This window comes from Schistocerca gregaria, chromosome 4 (assembly GCF_023897955.1).
Source record: "Schistocerca gregaria isolate iqSchGreg1 chromosome 4, iqSchGreg1.2, whole genome shotgun sequence".
NCBI lineage: Eukaryota > Metazoa > Arthropoda > Insecta > Orthoptera > Acrididae > Schistocerca > Schistocerca gregaria.
Genome location: NC_064923.1, coordinates 786,050,163 through 786,069,552, shown reverse-complemented (window position 1 = coordinate 786,069,552; position 19,390 = coordinate 786,050,163). Strand labels below are relative to the sequence as shown.

General features: G+C 40.4%; 1 protein-coding gene across 3 annotated transcripts in view; it reads right to left on the bottom strand.

Moving 5' to 3' along the window:
* LOC126267437 (sodium/potassium/calcium exchanger 3-like) overlaps window positions 1–19,390 on the bottom strand; it is a 292,258-nt gene that overhangs the window by 39,252 nt on the left and 233,616 nt on the right. For all 3 annotated transcript variants that reach the window (XM_049972698.1, XM_049972697.1, XM_049972699.1), the window contains one exon: window positions 17,778–17,858. In XM_049972698.1, coding sequence (XP_049828655.1) covers window positions 17,778–17,858 — 81 coding nt within the window. The remainder of the gene's footprint in view (window positions 1–17,777; window positions 17,859–19,390) is intronic.

Here is a 19,390-nt window from a genome sequence, read left to right as displayed (position 1 = left end):
CTGCTTGTAAAGACGGGGGATGAGCTTTTCAGGACCCCACAAATATATTTATCTGGGTGCCAAAACTGCTTATGGATACCTCTCCATAGACTCTGACTGAGAAAACAGGGTCACAAAACCTGAAGGGTCTCGACAGAGGATTGGAAGGTAATCACCGGAAGGTTGCACCAAACGGCCATACCCTTGTGGTGGATATCAGAGAGAAGTCCCTGAAGGCAATGTGGGAACAGGACCTGGTACTACTCTTGGGGTTCTCACAGTTTACCATCAGGGTAACCAAAGATATAATAAGTGACAATAGTAGCAAGATGGAGACTGAATGTGCTGCAGATAAACCTCCACCACAGTAAAGGGGCCACTGTTGCCCTGAGTTATCTGGGAAGACAAGAAGTGGACGTGGCCCTGATTCAGGAGTCCTATTTATATAAAGGAGGTGTATCAGGTCTCGGTGGCACTGGAGGTAAGCTGGTTTATGCTAGAAATATAAGAATCTGCAGAATGAGCATTTGTGTAAAAAATGGAACCCCCTTCATGCCGATGGTAGACTTTTGTTCTAGGGACTTAGTGACCATCAGGATGCGGCAATGTGAGGAAGGTACCACGAGGGAGTTTGTAATGGCCTCAGCATACGTTCCTTATGAGGACATTGCTCCTCCTACTCAAGAGGAGACTAACAGAAGCCTGTGCACAACAGGGTGACCGATTATTTGTTGGATGCAATGCTAATGCCCACAACTTAGTGTGGGGCAACACTGACACCAACAGTAGAGGTGAGTACCTTCTAGAATTTCTTCTAGATAATAACTTAGAATCCTCAAAAGAGGCAAGGAACCTACATTTAGGAATATAAGAAGGTAAGAGGCAATTTCATAACCTTCAGTTACACTTTGATGGGTAGTTATGTCAAACAATCACACGTGGCTTTAGAGCCATCCCCATCAGACCACATGTATAAGTTTGAGGTTGAAATGGGCATTAGATAGACCATGTCCTATAGGAATCCCAGGAAAACAGACTGGGAGGCATATAGGAGGAACTTCGACTCAAGCCTATCGGAAGTCAGTATTTCGATAAGGAATCCAGTAGAGTTTGAGGAGATAGCTGAGGCAGTGACCTCTGCCATCATGACCTCATACCATGACAACTGCTCAATAACCAAGAAGTGTGCAAATAGTACTGTATCTTGGTAGAACAACAACCTGGAATCGCAGAGGAAACTGGTACAAAGACAATTAAACCTTGCGAGACAGAAAGGACAATGGGCAGAATATCGGGAGATCCTTATCTTGCAATTAAGCAAGCAAAGCAGGCGTCCTGGAAGGTATTCTGTGAGGAGGTAGAGGTATGGCTGTTCAGGCCAGACTTCACAAAATCTTCTTTAGGATACCAACTAAACCAGGAGGAACTTTAAGGAAAGAAGGTGGGGAGTATACAAGGACAGCACAAGAAATGCTGGAACTGCTCCTCAAGACTCATTTTCCTCGATGTACTCTGACAGACAATGAAGATCAGGGTAAGATCCCTGTGAGATATCCATTTTCAGGTATTCAAAGAGAGAACTGGGAATCTGCCTGAGAATGTGTTGACCATAGTAAAATCCAATGGGCGGTCGGAACATTCCAATCATTCAAGTCACCTAGCCCAGATGGAATTTTTCCAGTGCTCTTGCAACAAGCAAGAGTGAACTTAATAAGATTCCTACATAGGTTATTTAGGGTTAGCCTAGCAGCAGGAATCATTCCTAACATCTGGAGGGCAGTGGAGTTTGTCTTCATTCCAAAGCCAGGGAGAATTAATCATACCACAGCTAAGGGTATGAGACAAATCAGTCTGTCCTCCTTTCTTCTTAAAACATTAGAAAAACTGGTCAACCTGCACATTACGGAGATGAGGTTAACTAGGGTCCCTCTACACATAACACAACATGCATACCAACCAGGAAAATCATGTGAAACTGCACTCCACCAACTTGTTGGGAAGGTGGAGAAAGCACTACACTTTCAGGAAATAGCCCCCTGCATCTTCTTGGACATCAAAGGGGCTTTTAGCAAAAAACCTTTGAACCATAGTTAAGGCAGCAGAGGTGCATGGCTTGGAGACCACCATTTGCAGGTGGATTAGAGCCATGTTTAGTGACAGAAAGGTAGAAGCCAACATGAAGCAAGAAAAAATGGTAATCAACACCACCAGAGACTGTCCACGAGGAGGGATCCTGTCCCCTCTACAGTGGAACCTTGTGGTGAATGAACTTATTGTAGAATTAAACTCTAGACATTTTTTGCCACAGATATGCAGATGATCTCGTCATAGTAATACTTGGCAAATTTTCAAGTACAGTCAGATCTATGGCACAAGGAGTATTGAACATTGTGCAAAATTGGTACAGGAAACAGGATCTAAGGACCTTTCCACACTGGGACACTGGTGACGGTCATCAGGATCGTCATTGACAGAGATACATTTGTTTGGACTGGAGCATTCACACCAGGGCACTACACTGCCTCACCAAGCCACTGTGACACAGCAGTGACTCACCCTCGCCACATGTAATGGACAGGGTCACTGTGTTCACAGCAGTCACCACCAGACATGCATTAGTTTGAATTGGAGTGTTTGCACTGGGACACAGATCACAGTCACAGCTCCGCAGATTTGCCAACAGGCAGGCAGTCATTTCTGAGACAGTGACATGAAACATTCATTGTACATTATACTGAACACATTGTAGCCATGAGTTTAGATTTGATTAGCACAGAAGATTTTATAAGTGAAGGAGAAAGTCGTCCTGCTATTTGGGATGTCAAAAGCGATGACTACAGCAACAAAGTGCTGAAAACGAACGTGTGGCAAGGAATTACAACAAAGTTTGTGCCTTTTCAGTGAGAAGAACATGGATGAAAAAAACAAGATCGGCAAGTTGTATGTTCTTTTCTCAAATTTAATACCTTATTTTTTGAACCATAAAAAACTAGAAAAATTTATTTGCTACTCCTGTATGAGGCTAGGAGCATAATAACCTTCAAGCCCATTTGCATCACTTGCCCCTTTTCTTTTGCATTTACTAGTATGAAGTGTACTGTTATGCAGTCTTAATGCAATAAGTAGGGACAAAACAGATGAGTGTGGAAACCATGAACTCACCCCTACAGGCAAATGAAGAAAAAATCTAAAACAACACTTACATTTAAAAAATTTATAACAAAATTAAGGGCGTGCCTCATCGTTGTCTTAAGGTGTTCCACCTTGTGGTCCAAAAGATAGAGTTAAAATATTATTCTCAATTACAATTATTTGCCCATATGTGGCTACTACAATAATGAATTTTATTTACTTATTATAATATTATTGAGGTACAAATTCCTGACACTCTATAATTTTAATTGTAAGTTCCAATCAGTTCAGTGAATACAATGATATGACTTCTTACAGTTAACATAATAATAATTGCATAATGCATATCACAAATACAATGCCAGGTGAACAATGAGGCCTAACCACATTAAAGTGCACGTAACATTTACATCAATTACATTTTCTGCAGCTGCCAAGGCATTTCACCTTCAGGGCTAATGAAGTAGTTTGCAGTCATCTCTGATACTGTTCGCAATATTTCCTCCACGGTCTAAATAAGGTGACATGTCCTGTAATCTCTGAATAGTTAACTTTTCCTCAAACAACATAAGGCGTATAAAGCAATCCTTTCTCCAGCCGATCATGTAGCAGTGGATGTACATGTAATAAACATTTTGACTTCATTCTCCTCCTGCTGCTGCTGAGAGGTAACAACAAAAGTTCCTCCTCACTCAAGTCCATTCCACTAACTAATCGTTGGCAATACCTGCAGTGTCGGACACCAGTGATCCAGGAGTGTTCACCACAATTACCGGTAACCATCACTGGTGACTGTCACCAGTCTCCCAGTGTGAAACAGGTCTAAGGGTCAGTCCTAATAAGACTGTTGTAGTGCCATTTATAAGGGAGCAGATCCAATACACATACTGGAATCTCAAACTTCTCGATGAAAATCTACCAGTCAAGGGGATAAAGAAATTTCTAGTGGTAACCCTGGATGAGAAACTATCGTAAGGGGCACCTGTTCCAAGGCAAAAGGTACTCCAATGAGTACCAGCAGAGCTTGTGGTAAAACTGGGGCTTAAGCATGAAGAGTATGTACTCGATATACACCACAGTGGTAAGACCTATGATCACTTATGGGGCTACAGTGTGGTGGAAAAAGATAGCACAGCAGATAGCTGCTAAGGAGCTTGCTAAGGTGCAGAGATTGGCGTGCTTAGCCATTACAGGTGGAATTAGCAGCGCACCCACTGCTGGGGTGGGAACATGTTGGACATGCCCCCATTACACCTGTGGGTAAAGATGGTGGCAGTAGATGGAGCACACAGGTTAAAGACTGGCAAAAACTGGAACTCACTGGGGTATCCAGGATCTCACACTAAAATTCTGAGTGAGGTAGATTAGATTAGATTAATACTTGTTCCATAGATCATGAATACGACACTTTGTAATGATGTGGAACGTGTCAGGTTAATAAAAGATGTCTGTACAAGAAATTACATTACACAAAATATTGCATGACACTAATGATTAAGTTGTTTTCTTTTTTTTTTTTTTTACTTAGTTTATATCTAAAAATTCAGCCAATGAGTAGAAGGAGTTGTCATCTAGAAATTCTTTTAATTTATTTTTAAATGTTAGTTGGCTATCTGTCAGGCTTTTGATGCTGTTTGGTAGGTGCCCAAAGACTTTTGTGGCAGCATAATTTACCCCTTTCTGTGCCAAAGTCAGATTTAACCCTGCATAGTGAAGATCATCCTTTCTCCTTGTGTTATAGGTATGCACACTGCAAAAAAAAAAAATTATTTATGGAAATATACAGTACAATCACCAACAAATTTTACGTATTCACATACACCTTTGCCTTTAACCCAAATAAATACAGATTCGTTAACAGATATTTTCCTCCTGTTACGAGTATACAATGACAAAGAAGAAGGAGAAACATATGCAGATTTACCAAAATCCTTATTAGCCAATTCCGAAATATGGTAAGTGCGAAAGGCAATAATGTCTCTGTCAACAAAACTTTCAAGTCCAGCAACACTTGGTACTCCAGTACCTCCTCGAACAATGGCAACAGTAAACCATCCGTTACCATGACCAAACGTATCGTTTATATCTAAACTAAAATTACGTCTACAACCGACGAAAACAGCAGGACCATCCAGCAGAGATTGTGCAGCGACAGACTTAAATGGAATACGATTCTTCTTGTCTCCAGCTGTTGTAGCAAATTCGATGTTCTCGATGGTCTTGTAGACTGTTTGTTTAGAACGGCGGCGATATCTTCTGTAAGGCATCTTGGCAGCGTTCAATGCAGTTGCCTGTGCAGCAGCAGCAGTGCGACATAGCCGCTACGCGGCACTCGCTCGCTTATATACATGTCCGAACACGCGTGACCTTGATTCGGACTTAGAATATTTCTGCCTGCTGGCGGAGCGTTATCCCGGACGCGAGCACTAGTAGATCTAGGTGCTGGAGTACCAAGTGTTGCTGGACTTGAAAGTTTTGTTGACAGAGACATTATTGCCTTTCACACTTACCATATTTCGGACTTGGCTAATAAGAATTTTGGTAAATCTGCATATGTTTCTCCTTCTTCTTTGTCATTGTATACTCGTAACAGGAGGAAAATATCTGTTAACGAATCTGTATTTATTTGGGTTAAAGGCAAAGGTGTATGTGAATATGTAAAATTTGTTGGTGATTGTACTGTATATTCCCATAAATAATTTTTTTTTTTTGCAAACTGATCTGTAGCGTAGCTTAGAATTGGACATGGGTACATCTAGAACCGGGGGGCTCAAGGAGGCAACAGCATGTCACGCCACAAAGGCGGCTTACGCAATCCGCCGACCATACGTATGGTTGGAGAAATGCCAGCCAACTATATAATAACTCCCAGCTGCTTCAACAAGCCTTTCAATGTAGTAATTGGAAGTAGAGAGCTCTGGGAGAACAAATTTTGACACCATACTGGGGACATAGTCTGGTTCACTGATGGTTCAAAAACAGACCAAAGTATTGGGGTTGGGGTATTTGGAGTGCTGCCAAGGCTGGAGAGTGCAATCTCTCTAGGAAAGATGGCCACTGTGTTTCAAGCAGAAATATCTGCTATCAGGGAGTGCATGGAGGAGAAATTGCGGAGGTGCTACAGAGGTTGTAGCATTTTCATTTATATAGACAGCCAAGGAGCCCTGAAAGCACTGGCAGCCTCTACGACAAGATCAAAGATCTACCTCTACATCTACATCTACATCCATACTCTGCAAGCCACCTGACGGTGTGTGGCGGAGGGTACCCTGAGTACTTCCATCAGTTCTCCCTTCTATTCCAGTCTCGTATTGTTCATGGAAAGAAGGATTGTTGGTATGATTCTGTGTGGGCTCTAAACTCTCTGATTTTATCCTCATGGTCTCTTCGCGAGATATACGTAGGAGGGAGTAATATACTGCTTGACTCTTCGGTGGAGGTATGTTCTTGAAACTTTAAAAAAAACCGTACCGAGCTACTGAGCGTCTCTTCTGCAGCGTCTTCCACTGGAGTTTATCTATCATCTGCGTAACGCTTTCACGATTACTAAATGATCCTGTAACGAAGCGCGCTGCTCTCCGTTGGATCTTCTCTATCTCTTCTATCAACCCTATCTGGTACGGATCCCACACTGCTGAGCAGTATTCTAGCAGTGGGCAAACAAGCGTACTGCAACCTACTTCCTTTGTTTTTGGATTGCATTTCCTTAGGATTCTTCCAATGAATCTCAGTCTGGCATCTGCTTTACCGACGATGAACTTTATATGATCATTCCATTTTAAATCACTCCTAATGCCTACTCCCAGATAATTTATGGAATTAACTGATTCCAGTTGCTGACCTGCTATTTTGTAGCTAAATGATAAGGGATCTATCTTTGTATGTATTCGCAGCACATTACACTTGTCTACATTGAGATTAAATTGCCATTCCCTGCACCATGCGTCAATTTGCTGCAGATCCTCCTGCATTTCAGTACAATTTTCCATTGTTACAACCTCTCGATACACCACAGCATCATCTGCAAAAAGCCTCAGTGAACTTCCGATGTCATCCACCAGGTCATGAAAGAATGCCACAAAGTCCTTGTGGAGCTAGGGGAAAGCAATAGAGTAAACCTATTGTGGGTCCCTGGTTACTCATGGATTAGTGGTAATAAGCAAGCCAATAGTTTGGCCAGGATAGTGGCGATGACACCATTTATTGACCTGGAACCTGTCCTGACAATCACCAAAGTGATGATCAAAATAAAACTATGAGATTGGACATGGAGGAAGCATGTAGAATATTGGGCAAAGGTCCAAAAGCAAAAAATGGCAAGGTATTGATGCCGAAGCCATGTTCTAAGAGAAGTGTCTCAATCCTGGGCTTGAACAACAGAGCAATGAAACTCGTGGTTGGACTATTGACAAGCCATGGGGATAATCAAAGAAGATCCCAAATGTAGGATGTGTGGTGTGGGCAAGGAAACTGCATCACATCTGATTTTCGAATGTGAGGCACTGGAGATTAAAAGACACAGAATATGTGGCTCAACCAGATCTGAAGAAACTGTGTCTAGCAGAGTACTGGTAAAGGATCTCCTTGCACTGTTCATGGACGTTGGTGGCTCGACAAGAGACACAGGGAACAATACCGCACAATAAACTCTGTTTCGGTGCGGGCAGCAGCGGCCTTGACCAATGTTGCTTTTGCGTCCCTGATAAAATCAAATCAAATCAAAGTGACAGGAATGCAAATGATTATATGTCATCATAATCACCATGCGCACTCCCCACTTTCTACAAAACCAACTTTATCTTATTGTTGTAGTGTCATCAGCTTCCATCAATTGACTTGACTGCAGTGCCATACCTGTCATTAAGTAATGGAACTTCATCACGTAAAACAAAATGGTCCATGCATTGACATAATAACTGGATTTTGGCTTTGCTTTTGCCAGAAGTCAACAAATGTGGCCTCAACTTTGCACAGAGAAGCTTCCTCGCAGATAATTATTCATGTAAAGTATGCCATATGCATGCACTGACATTTAGTCTGTGTATTTTCCCTTGCCAACCACTGAATACCATTTTGGATACTTTTATCTGTGATTGTAGTTCTGAGATTTCTTTTATATGGGTCATTTTCAAGAAAAGATCAGCTATGCTTTAATTTGGTGTTCCTGTTCTTAACTGTTGGGAATGAAGGAGTAACTTTCTTATCAGCATTCACCAAGATTGCATCCTGGATCCTGTATCCTTATATTATACAAGTAGGTTCCCTCTTGATGACAGTAATGTGACTGGGCCTGTCCCAAAAATTGTAATCACCAGACCTGCCACTGATGATAAAATTGTCAGGTATTGTGAATCTGATATTCAATGTTATGATGACTTTAAGTAATGATTTGTCAACAAAAATAATATTAGGCAGGTTTTTAAAGCATTTTTGATACAACTCAATGGTATCATTTCCATACAGAGGTGCAAAGTAATTGACAGAGCCTTCAAAAAGGAGATTCCAAGCAGATAAAATCCATGGTATAGTAGATAACTGGCAAATTTGAAAAATCAAGTTACGGTGTTCTACAATACATGCAAAAATCTGTAGACTGGCCGTGTCAGACTAGCCTTTGGTAAATATAGGAATGAGTATGAAAATGCCATCATAGAAGACAAAAAATCCCACATTTTTTGTGTTTATTGAACATTAGTAGCATTGAGAATTCCATTAATAAGTACATTTTACAATGATATTGGCTTTGTCATACAGGATGTACTAGTACATATAGAATAATAAAATAAACTAGTGTCAGTACATTATAGAATACATTTTAAGCATGGCAGTGTACCACATTACATCAGGATAGCTTCTAAAAGTTAATGCAATAAGCTATACTACAATCTAATATAATATGGTATTGTATTGTTTATTGTATGCACTGTGTAATTACCAACTATTAACCACAGAACACAATAATATGTTACAGACAACTTTTAAATGCTAATATCATCCTCAGGCATCTCAAATAATTCTTTAATGACATAGAATGGATGATCTGACAGCCAGCTGTACGACTTAATTAAAAAAAAAATTATATCCATAGGCTGAACATGAATTGGCAGTTTATTGAACATTTTGAGTGGGTTTACTTTGTGGGAATTTCGTGTTCTTGTTATTCTGTGGTGTGGTATGTCTATATTACCCTTAGTCCAGGTGTTGTGTTGATGTATTTCCCCTCTGGCAATAAATTCTGAAATATTATTTTTAATATAGAGTACAGAGACATAGATGTATAAATATATAATTGTAAGTATTCTGAGTCTGGGAAGAAGAGGATGACAGTGCTCCCTATGACCTCTTTTACATATTATGCGTAAGACTTTCTGTTGTAATTTCAAGATGTTCTTGATGTGAACGGAATGTCCAAACCATTCGAAATATGTGACTGAAATAGCCCAAAGTATGTCATCCTAAGGTAGTCCAAGCTCACTACCTCCCTTAGTTTCAAGATAAGGTATGCTACCCGAGATATTTTTTCACATACGTGATTGACATGTTCCTCCCAATGATTTTTGAGTCAATGTGAATACCTAAGAGTTTTACCAACTTATTGCCTACTTCATTTGATATTCCCATTAAAAGTTGTTGGGTTTTATAAGGATTGCACAGGAGCTTATTGGCTGCAAACCAGTCTAGGGCCTTATCAAGTAATTCTTTTGTTAGTTTATTCAGATCTGAAATGTTTTGATGTGTGGTAAGTAGTGCTGTATCATCAGTGTAACACACAACAGGGTGGGCTATGTTTTTTGGGAAATCATTAATAGTTACAATGAAGGAGAAGGGCCCAAGGCTAGACCCTTGTGGTACACCTGTGCTAATTTCCATTACAGAAGAATTTACATTTCTGATTGAAACGAACTGTTTTAAGTTACTTAAATAAGAATTTATCACAGCTAAAGTGCTCCCTCTCACCCCATAAAGCTCTAGTTTCCCAAGTGGTATGTCAACAGGAATGGAATCACGTAATACCAGTGATACCATGTTACTGTTTGCGAAAGCTGTTAAGGTTTGGTCAATGATTTCCAAGATGGCCCCTGTTGTGTTTCTTCCCTTGCAGAAACCAAATTGATTGCTACATAGGTTATTGTGTTTTTCAACGAAGCTGCTTATTTGTGTGTGTATCAGTCCCTCAAATATCTTTGAGAATATAGGAACAATAGAGACTTGTCTGTAGCCTAGGGGAAGATGTTTGTCCCCTTTTTTAAAAACTGGGACAACTTTTGATATCTTAAGTGCACCCAGAAAAACTCCAAATTATACACATTTGGTAAAAATAAAAGCTAATGATTTGGTGATTTGAGTGTATTGTCTTTTTAATTATGTCATTTGATAACCAATAACAGTCCATACTTTTAGAAAATTTGGATACAGCTTTTGTAACACGCGCAGGTGTGACAGCCCTCCATTGAAATACCAGGTTAACAGGCAGTGGTGTTGCAACAAGGTCCACTGCAGATGATTTTGTTTCTTTAATACTGTTACTTATTTCTTTAACTGAGTTTAAAAAATACTGATTTAATTCCTCAGATTCGAACAGAGCTGTTTCCACACATTTTGGTGTATTCTTTTGTTTTATTATTTGCCATGCTGCCTCGCATTTATTGGGGACCCTTTCTATATAGTTGTGGCGTCAATAGGTCACATCGACCACACAAATTAGATAATCGTGTGCTCGTGCTGCTCACTGACAGTACAGACCCGACCCTCACCAAGGAACTCAATGTCAAGATAGTGCACAGATTGTCCCTCCAATGAGAGTGTGACCCGTCATGTATTTGAGCTTTCATTTCTTTGGACAGCTCAGTCTGCATTCGGAGAAGGCACGCTCACTTGCCGCCTCCTCTCCCGTACCGCTGCTCCCGAGTTGGCCAACGCATCATTGCTCCCCACTGGTTGGACCGGCGGCCACCCTCCACCTGACGGAGGTGGAGCTTCCAGTCATGTGCCTGTTGCCTTCCACCACCCACGCTAACTCTGTACAGCACAGGTCCCGTGATCTCAGCGTATTCAAAAACGTCCTAGCAGCTGGCCTCTGTGTGTTTGCCATTCCTATGTTGAAATCACCACAGATAGCAATTCTTGTCTTACTCTTCAATATCTTTTTAACTATTAATTCACATTTTTCAGTAAACAAATTTACATCACCATCTGGCGACCTATGTATACTAACTACCACTATATTTTCATTCATTAGTTTTACACAACTAAACCCCCCCATCTAGTTTTGAGTACAGCATAGATACATCAATTCCAGCCCCGCCATTCTTTCTCTGTTTTCTACATATATATTTACTTGTTCTTGGGTTAACCAGTGCTCAGATACACATATAACATCTACATGCTCGGTGTTACATATACACTACTGGCCATTAAAATTGCTACACCACGAAGATGACGTGCTACAGATGTGAAATTTAACCGACAGGAAGAAGATGCTGTGATATGCAAATGATTAGCTTTTCAGAGCATTCACACAAGGTTGGCGACAGTGGCGACACCTACAACGTGCTGAAATCAGGAAAGTTTCCAACCGATTTTTCATACACAAACAGCAGTTGACCAGTGTTGCCTGGTGAAACGTTGTTGTGATGCCTCGTGTAAGGAGGAGAAATGTATTCCATCGTGTTTCCGACTTTGATAAAGGTCAAATTGTAGCCTATCGCAATTGCGATTGATCGTATCGCGACATTGCTGCTCGCGTTGGTTGAGATCCAATGATTGTTAGCAGAATATGGAACTGGTAGGTTCAGGAGGGTAATACGGAATGCCGTGTTGGATCCCAATGGCCTCGTATCACTAGCAGTTGAGATGACAGGCATCTTATCCGCATGGCTGTAATGGATTGTGCAGCTATGTCTCTATCCCTGAGTCAACAGATGGGGACGTTTGCAAGACAACAACCATCTGCACAAACAATTCGACGACGTTTGCAGCAGCATGGACTATCAGCTCGGAGACCGTGGCTGTGGTTACCCTTGATGCTGCATCACAGACAGGAGTGCCTGTGATGGTGTACTCAACGATGAAACTGGGTGCAGGAATGACAAAACATAATTTTTTCGGATGAATCCAGGTTCTGTTTACAGCATCATGATGGTCACATCCATGTTTGGCGACATCGCGGTGAATGCATATTGGAAGCATGTATTCGTCATTGCCATACTGGCGTATCACCTGGTGTGATGGTATGGAATGCCATTAGTTACACTTCTCAGTCACCTCTTGTTCGCATTGACAGTACTTTGAACAGTGGATGTTACATTTCAGATGTGTTACGACCCATGGCTAGACCCTTCATTCGATCCCTGCGAAACCCTACATTTCAGCAGGATAATGCATGACCAAATGTTGCAGGTCCTGTATGGGCCTTTCTGGACACAGAAAATGTTCAACAGCTGCTCTGGCCAGCACATTCTCCAGATGTCTCACCAATTGAAAACGTCTGGTCAATGGTGGCCGAGAGACTGGCTCATCACAATACGCCAGTCACTACTCCTGATGAACTGTGGTATCGTGTTGAAGCTGAATGGGCAGCTGTACCTGGACACGTCATCCAAGCTGTGTTTGACTCAATACACAGGCGTATCACGGCCGTTATTACGGCCAGAGGTGGTTGTTCTGGGTACTGATTTCTCAGGATCTATGCACCAAAATTGCGTGAAAATGTAATCACATGTCAGTTCTAGTATAATATATTTGTCCAATGAATACCCATTTATCATCTGCATTTCTTCTTGGTGTAGCAATTTTAATGGCCAGTAGTGTATGTTCTAATGCTAAAATCCTATTTCTAATGCAACGTATGTTAACTTGTAAAAAAAGTGAGGAGTTTGTTTGTCAGTATTCCTCTGGGAGCAATTTGACTCTATATTTTAAGTTGTAGGTTCAGTTAATGTCTTTAATCTTGATGCAGTGTGATCATCTGTGTTATAATAGTCATATACCTGTTCATCCAATTGATGACTCACTTAGTTAACTGCTTTCTTCTGTGAAACCACCGCTGGTCCCACCAAAAATCCTGGTCCCTTGGTTCTGGTTTCTTTCTTCAGGTTGACTGCCATATTCCACCTGTTGGCATTCTCACTCCTTGAGCTTGAATTGCTATTCTTCTTTTTGAAAGTAGGTTTCTCTTCTTATAGGGTGTCTTCTTTCCTACAGAATTTTCTGCTTCTTCTAACTTTTGTACTGATCTCTTGGGTATGTTTATTTCTTGAGTAATTGCCCTCTCCACACACACAGAGCTAGGCATCTTCACTGTAGCCTCACAATATATATGTTCACTTACGAAATTTGTTATTAACAATCCAAACGAATTCAAAAGTAATAGCAGTGTACATGGCTACAACACTAGGAGAAAGGATGATCTTCACTACTTGAGGTTAAATCTAACTTTGGCTCAGAAGGGCATAAATAATGCTGCCACTTACCTAATAGCATCAAAAGTCTGACAGATAGCCATATGGCATTTAAAAGGAAATTAAAAGAATGGCAACTCCTACTGACGAGATGAAGTTTTGGATATAGTAAGGGGGTAATTTCCACCCCCCCCCCCTCACACACACACATAAAAAAAGTCATGTAATATTTTGTGTAATGTAATATGTTCCACATCATTACACAGTGTCGTATTCATGATCTATGGAACAAGTACTAATCTAATATAATCTAATCTAATCTGTCTTTTAAACTGAAAACCACCTGCTGTGTTTGGTTTCATTCGGCAAGAATCCATTTGCTTTTAACCAATAGGATGCTTGGGCAGTTTTCCCTGCATTATCAGTACACAGCCATTCCAAAGACTATAAATCAATTAACCTTAAAACTTGTGTGACAGGGAAATTACAAAACACAATATGTCCCTGTTCTTTCACCAGTTGCATTTTTTAAATATTGAACTAGTGGAGGCACCTGGTATCATCTTCCCTTCAACATCATATTTATCTGAAGCTAAGTTTAAAATGTTTCTTGCACAGTCTCTGCCATGTCTATCAGAGGCAACAAATATTTTGGGTCTCCTGCTCACTAACTGACTCTCAGGAGCAAAGGTCAGCATTTTCGTTGCTGCGCTCTTACATTCACATTCAGTATGAAAACAATCACTGCATTTCCAGTTTTTCACTCTATTCATTGTATTTACACTTGAGTAATGCAATAATAGTGCAATTTCCTCTTACACTTTGCACAACTCATGCCTTTTCTTGCTGTTTCGTTACAGGAACATGGTTTATTCAGCCAAAGTTGTGCGTAAAATAAGTTACTTTGATAGTTTAATGAGCTTAAGCCAAACATATTATGGCGTGTACATGTGGATTAGTAATTGTTCTCTGGAAGTAACTAAAAGTATGGCGATCAGTTAACAACTTTCTGCACTCTTCCAGTTAGGTATGATTTAAACCATTTGAGCACTGTGCCATTCATACCATAGTGCTTGCACTTATCTAGAAGTATGCCATGATTTACACAATAATGCAATGATTTACACAATCAAAAGCCTTTGAGAAATCACAATAAATCCCAAAGGGTGACTTCCGGCTACTCAGAGCATTTAATATTTCATTAGTGAAAGTATATATAGCATTTTTTGTTGATAAACCTTTCTGGAAACCAAACTGACATTTTGTTAAAATTTTATTTTTACAAAGGTGTGAATCTACAGTACAATACATTACTTTTTCAAGAATTTAGGATAAGGCAGTCAGAAGAGAGATAGTGGCGGTAGTTGTTGACATCAGACATATCCCCTTTTTTATGCAGTGGTTTAACAATGGCATACTTCAGTCTATCTGGGAAAATACCCTGCTGCAGAGAGCTAGTACATATGTGGCTAAAATCCCACTTATCTCTTGGGAAGTGGGATTTTTATCTTCCATCAGAAGATCAATGCTATGTTAAGGTTTTATGGGTATATTTAGATGGTAAATTATTCTGGGGCCAACATATGCAATATATTAGTGGTAAGTTATTGAGAGCAGCTTATTTGTTAACATGACTTATGGACTGTGTACCTGAAATAAGTTTTAGAACATCTTATTTTTCATTTTTTCAGAGAATAATATTATGCAGCACAATTTTATGGGTAAACTCTAGTTGTGTGCATGACATCTTAACATCACAGAAGAAAGCTATTAGTGTAATTATTGGCTCTTCATACAAGGCGCATTATAAAACTGTGCTTTGTGAACCAAAAATCATATACATAAAATCTTGTAAATGTACTATGTTTAAATTTACACAAAAAGGAAGCTACCAGAAGCAAAATGCAGAGGAAATGTACTTGTTACTACACAAGAAGCAATAGATGCATTTATACTCCATACTGCAGACAGAACAGATCATGTAGCAATTATGGACTCACACAGCACAAATTATTTAATAAGCTTCCATAAACTGTACAAGATTTATCAGAACAAACCTTCAAAGGAACATTGAATCAATGGTTAGTCACATACCTATTCTATGAGAAAGTAATTTATCAACTACAATATGGTAATGTCAATAACTAGCCTGCTGTTTCTTATACATTATCACTGGTATTGTACTACATGTGTGACTTTTCTACTTCTGTAGTGGCCTACTAGCAATTTCTATGTACCGAATTTTCAAAAAGTCAGTATAAATTTGAAAACTGAATAAATCACGGAATAATGATAGAGAGGTACAAATTGACACACATGCTTGGAGTGACATGAGGTTTTATTAGAACCAAAAAAATACAAAAGTTCAAAAAATGTTGACAGATGGCGCTTCATCTGATCAGAGTAGCAATAATTAGCATAACTTAGTAAGACAAAGCAAAGATGGTGTTCTTTACAGGAAATGCTCAACATGTCCACCATCATTCCTCAACAATAGCTGTAATCAAGGAATAATGTTGTGAACAGCACTGTAAAGCATGTCCAGAGTTATGGTGAGGCATTGGTGTCGGATGTTGTCTTTCAGCATCCCTAGAGATGTCAGCCAATCATGATATACTTGCGACTTCAGGTAACCCCAAAGCCAATACTCGAATGGTCTGAGGTCTGGGGACCTGGGAGACCAAGCATGACGAAAGTGACGGCTAAGCACACAATCATCACTAAACGACACGCGCAAGAGATCTTTCACGCATGTAGCAAAATGGGGTGGAGCGCCATTCTGCATAAACATCGTACGTTCCAGCAGGTGTTTATCAGCCAGGCTGATAATGATGCGATTCTGTAACATATCGGCGTACCTCTCACCCGTCATGGTAGCAGTTACAAAACCAGTTTCACACATTTCCTCGAAGAAAAAAAGGCTGATAATGGTAGACGTGGTAAATTCAACCCATACCATGACTTTCTCGTCGTGCAATAGAGTTTCCATGACAGTTCTAGGATTTACGGTAGCCCAAATCCTGCAGTTGTGGCCGTTGACAGACCATCGGAGCATGAAATGAGCTTCGTCGGCCCACAACACATTACCCAACCAATCGTCATCTTCTGCCATCTTTTGAAATGCCCACACCCCAAATGCCCTCCGCTTCACTAAATCGCCAGGTGCCAGTTCATGATGCTGATGGATTTTGTATGGATAGCATCGGAGGGTACGCCTCAGTGCCAACCAAACAGTAGTGTATGGAATGACAGTGTGACGAGCGACTGCATGAGTGCTGACTTCCCCACACATAGACGAACCCGCTACAGTCTCCATTTCTTGCTGAACTGTCTCAGCAGCATCATGCCTAGTGCTCAGTCGGCCACTATGGGGTCTATCGTCTAAACAACATATGGCTTCGAACTTCAAAATCATTCACACCACAGCTGCATTTGTCAACGGACCTTCACCCTTTCGAATCCCCTTCCTATGGCGATAGGATCATAACGCTGAAATAGCACATTCCCCATTCTGATAATACAGCTTCACTAAAAGTGCCTTTTCAGGTAACGTCAAGATGCTGCGACTGCTGGCGCATCTGATTCTCTCTGTCATTACAGCTCCTTTTATGCATGATTGTCATGCGCAGTCACTGACGTTTTGCTGTCCAGCGCCATCTGTTGGACATATTGTGATTTTTTTTTGTTCTAATTAAACCCCATGTCATTCCAAGCAAGTGTGTCAATTTTTACCTCTCTACCTACATTATTGTGTTTATTAAGTTTTCAAATTTATACTGACTTTTTGAACACCCTGTATAATTATCAATTGTCACGAATTTCTATTAGTGATAAAATGTAAAAAAGGTATTTTATGATGGTACAGTGTTCCAGTCCACACCAAACATGTGTATCAAAAAGCCACATAAGAAAAAACATTCTATGGAGCAAGTAGATACTTCACTCGCATTACTGTGCTGACACCAAAACCATCTCAGTGCTGTGCTGAGTATTTTCACTTTACCCTCATGGTAATTAAAATCTTTGACAGTCGCAGTATCAGAAGATAAATATTGTAATACAAGAAGAACTGAAGTCCATATGACAGCAAGCGTTGGTTGTATGTCATATGAAAATACTAAATGGTGAATATAAGAATTGCAGTATTATATAAGACATGTGAAAGACTGATATGATTAAAACAGTGTCATATACTTTTTTCCAAATATATCGTTAGTGTACTGTTTAAACATGTGTGTTAGTGAACAATGACAGGTAATAACTTACATGGGGCTATTTCTTTTGTCAGCGTTATGTCTTCTGCAGTTGCTGATTCAACTGCCTCTTGCTCTGCACCGCAAAGTGTGTCTGAAAAAAAAAATAAAAAATTAAGTAGTGTTACGGCATCATTCCTTGTTTGTAGTTTGTAAATATGTTGCTACCCATGGAGTTAAGGTAACACCTCACTAAACCATAGATCTGTTGAGTCATCCAAAACTGAGAACTTTGCTAAATTTCAGGCAATTCCTTTTCAAGCCTGAGTACACAGTCACACTCACATATAATCAAAAAGCTACAGAAGGAAAAACAGTCCATGAAGTAAGTAGACACTTGACTTGCATTACTGCGCTGACATCAAAACCACCTCTGAGCCTGCACATACATGCCACACACACACACACACACACACACACACACACACACACACACACACCTTTACAGCTACGTTGCACTGGCACAATACAGCTTTCTGAAAATGCAGCTCTGCAGCACGACTGGGGTGAGAGGTTGTGTCTGGCGAAGTGGGCGAGGGGAGAAAGGAGGATAAGAGCATGATGGAAGGGTTGCTAAAGGATGGAAGGAAGGCATATGACAGGTGCAAGAATGTGGAGGGGAGATGCAGCAGAAGCATGGAATAGGGATGCAACATGGACACTGGTGCTGGTGAGTTCATGCACCACACTATGACAATGATGGTGACAGAACAGAGAGAGGGTGATAGAGCAGAGGAAGGGGTAGCCGGGGGAGAAGAAGGCATGGGTGCAGGACGAGACAGATCAGGGGTCTAGTGCAGGGTGAAGGTTGGTGTGGGGCAGGCAGCTAGCAGAGACTGGGGCCAAGAGAACTGCAGGAAGAAGGGATGTGCTCTCAGGACAATTCTCGTTCACACAGTTCAGACAAGCTGATACTGCGGGGAGGGATCTGGATGGTGCAGAGTTCTTTATGTAACTCTGAGTTAGTCAGTCTGTGTAAGGTATTCATGTTTTCCATTTTTTCTTTCAGATCTTTTGTTTCAAAATCTAATGGCACAGGTTTTGATTTTGAATATTGATTTTTCTGTCTACTTACTTTTTTAAACAGCACATCTCTATTTAAGTGCTCTGTCATAATTGCCGTGAACATGTTCCATTGTTGTTGACCCCAATGGTAGTCATAACTGATTCCCATGATTTCTGGCTTAAATTGTGACCTAATGTTGCAATGTTGTTTGCAGGTAATATTCACCTGTGCTCATACATTTTTCTTTGAATTTGGTATTACATTTTAACATTAGTGTTTGGCCTAAATGATCTGAGAGGTGACCATTTATTAGATGATGTGGTCATAACTGTGATTACATGATCAGTTTCTATATCATTCAAAAACTGTAAAGTCCTTTTTGACTCATCCTGTATATTGCAGCAACAGAAATGCCACACATGATGGAGCATGTATAAGTAACAACTTTGAAAGGGATTTGTACACTATCAGTATAGTTGGTGGGGCACTTGCAGACCATGATCCAAAATTCCTTGGATGTAACCACAACAAAACTGATGGACTCCCCTCTAACACAGGTGCCAATGCTAAGGAAAAGGTGACATGGTGTAATGGGACATCCTCCTCTATCACCACTTTTC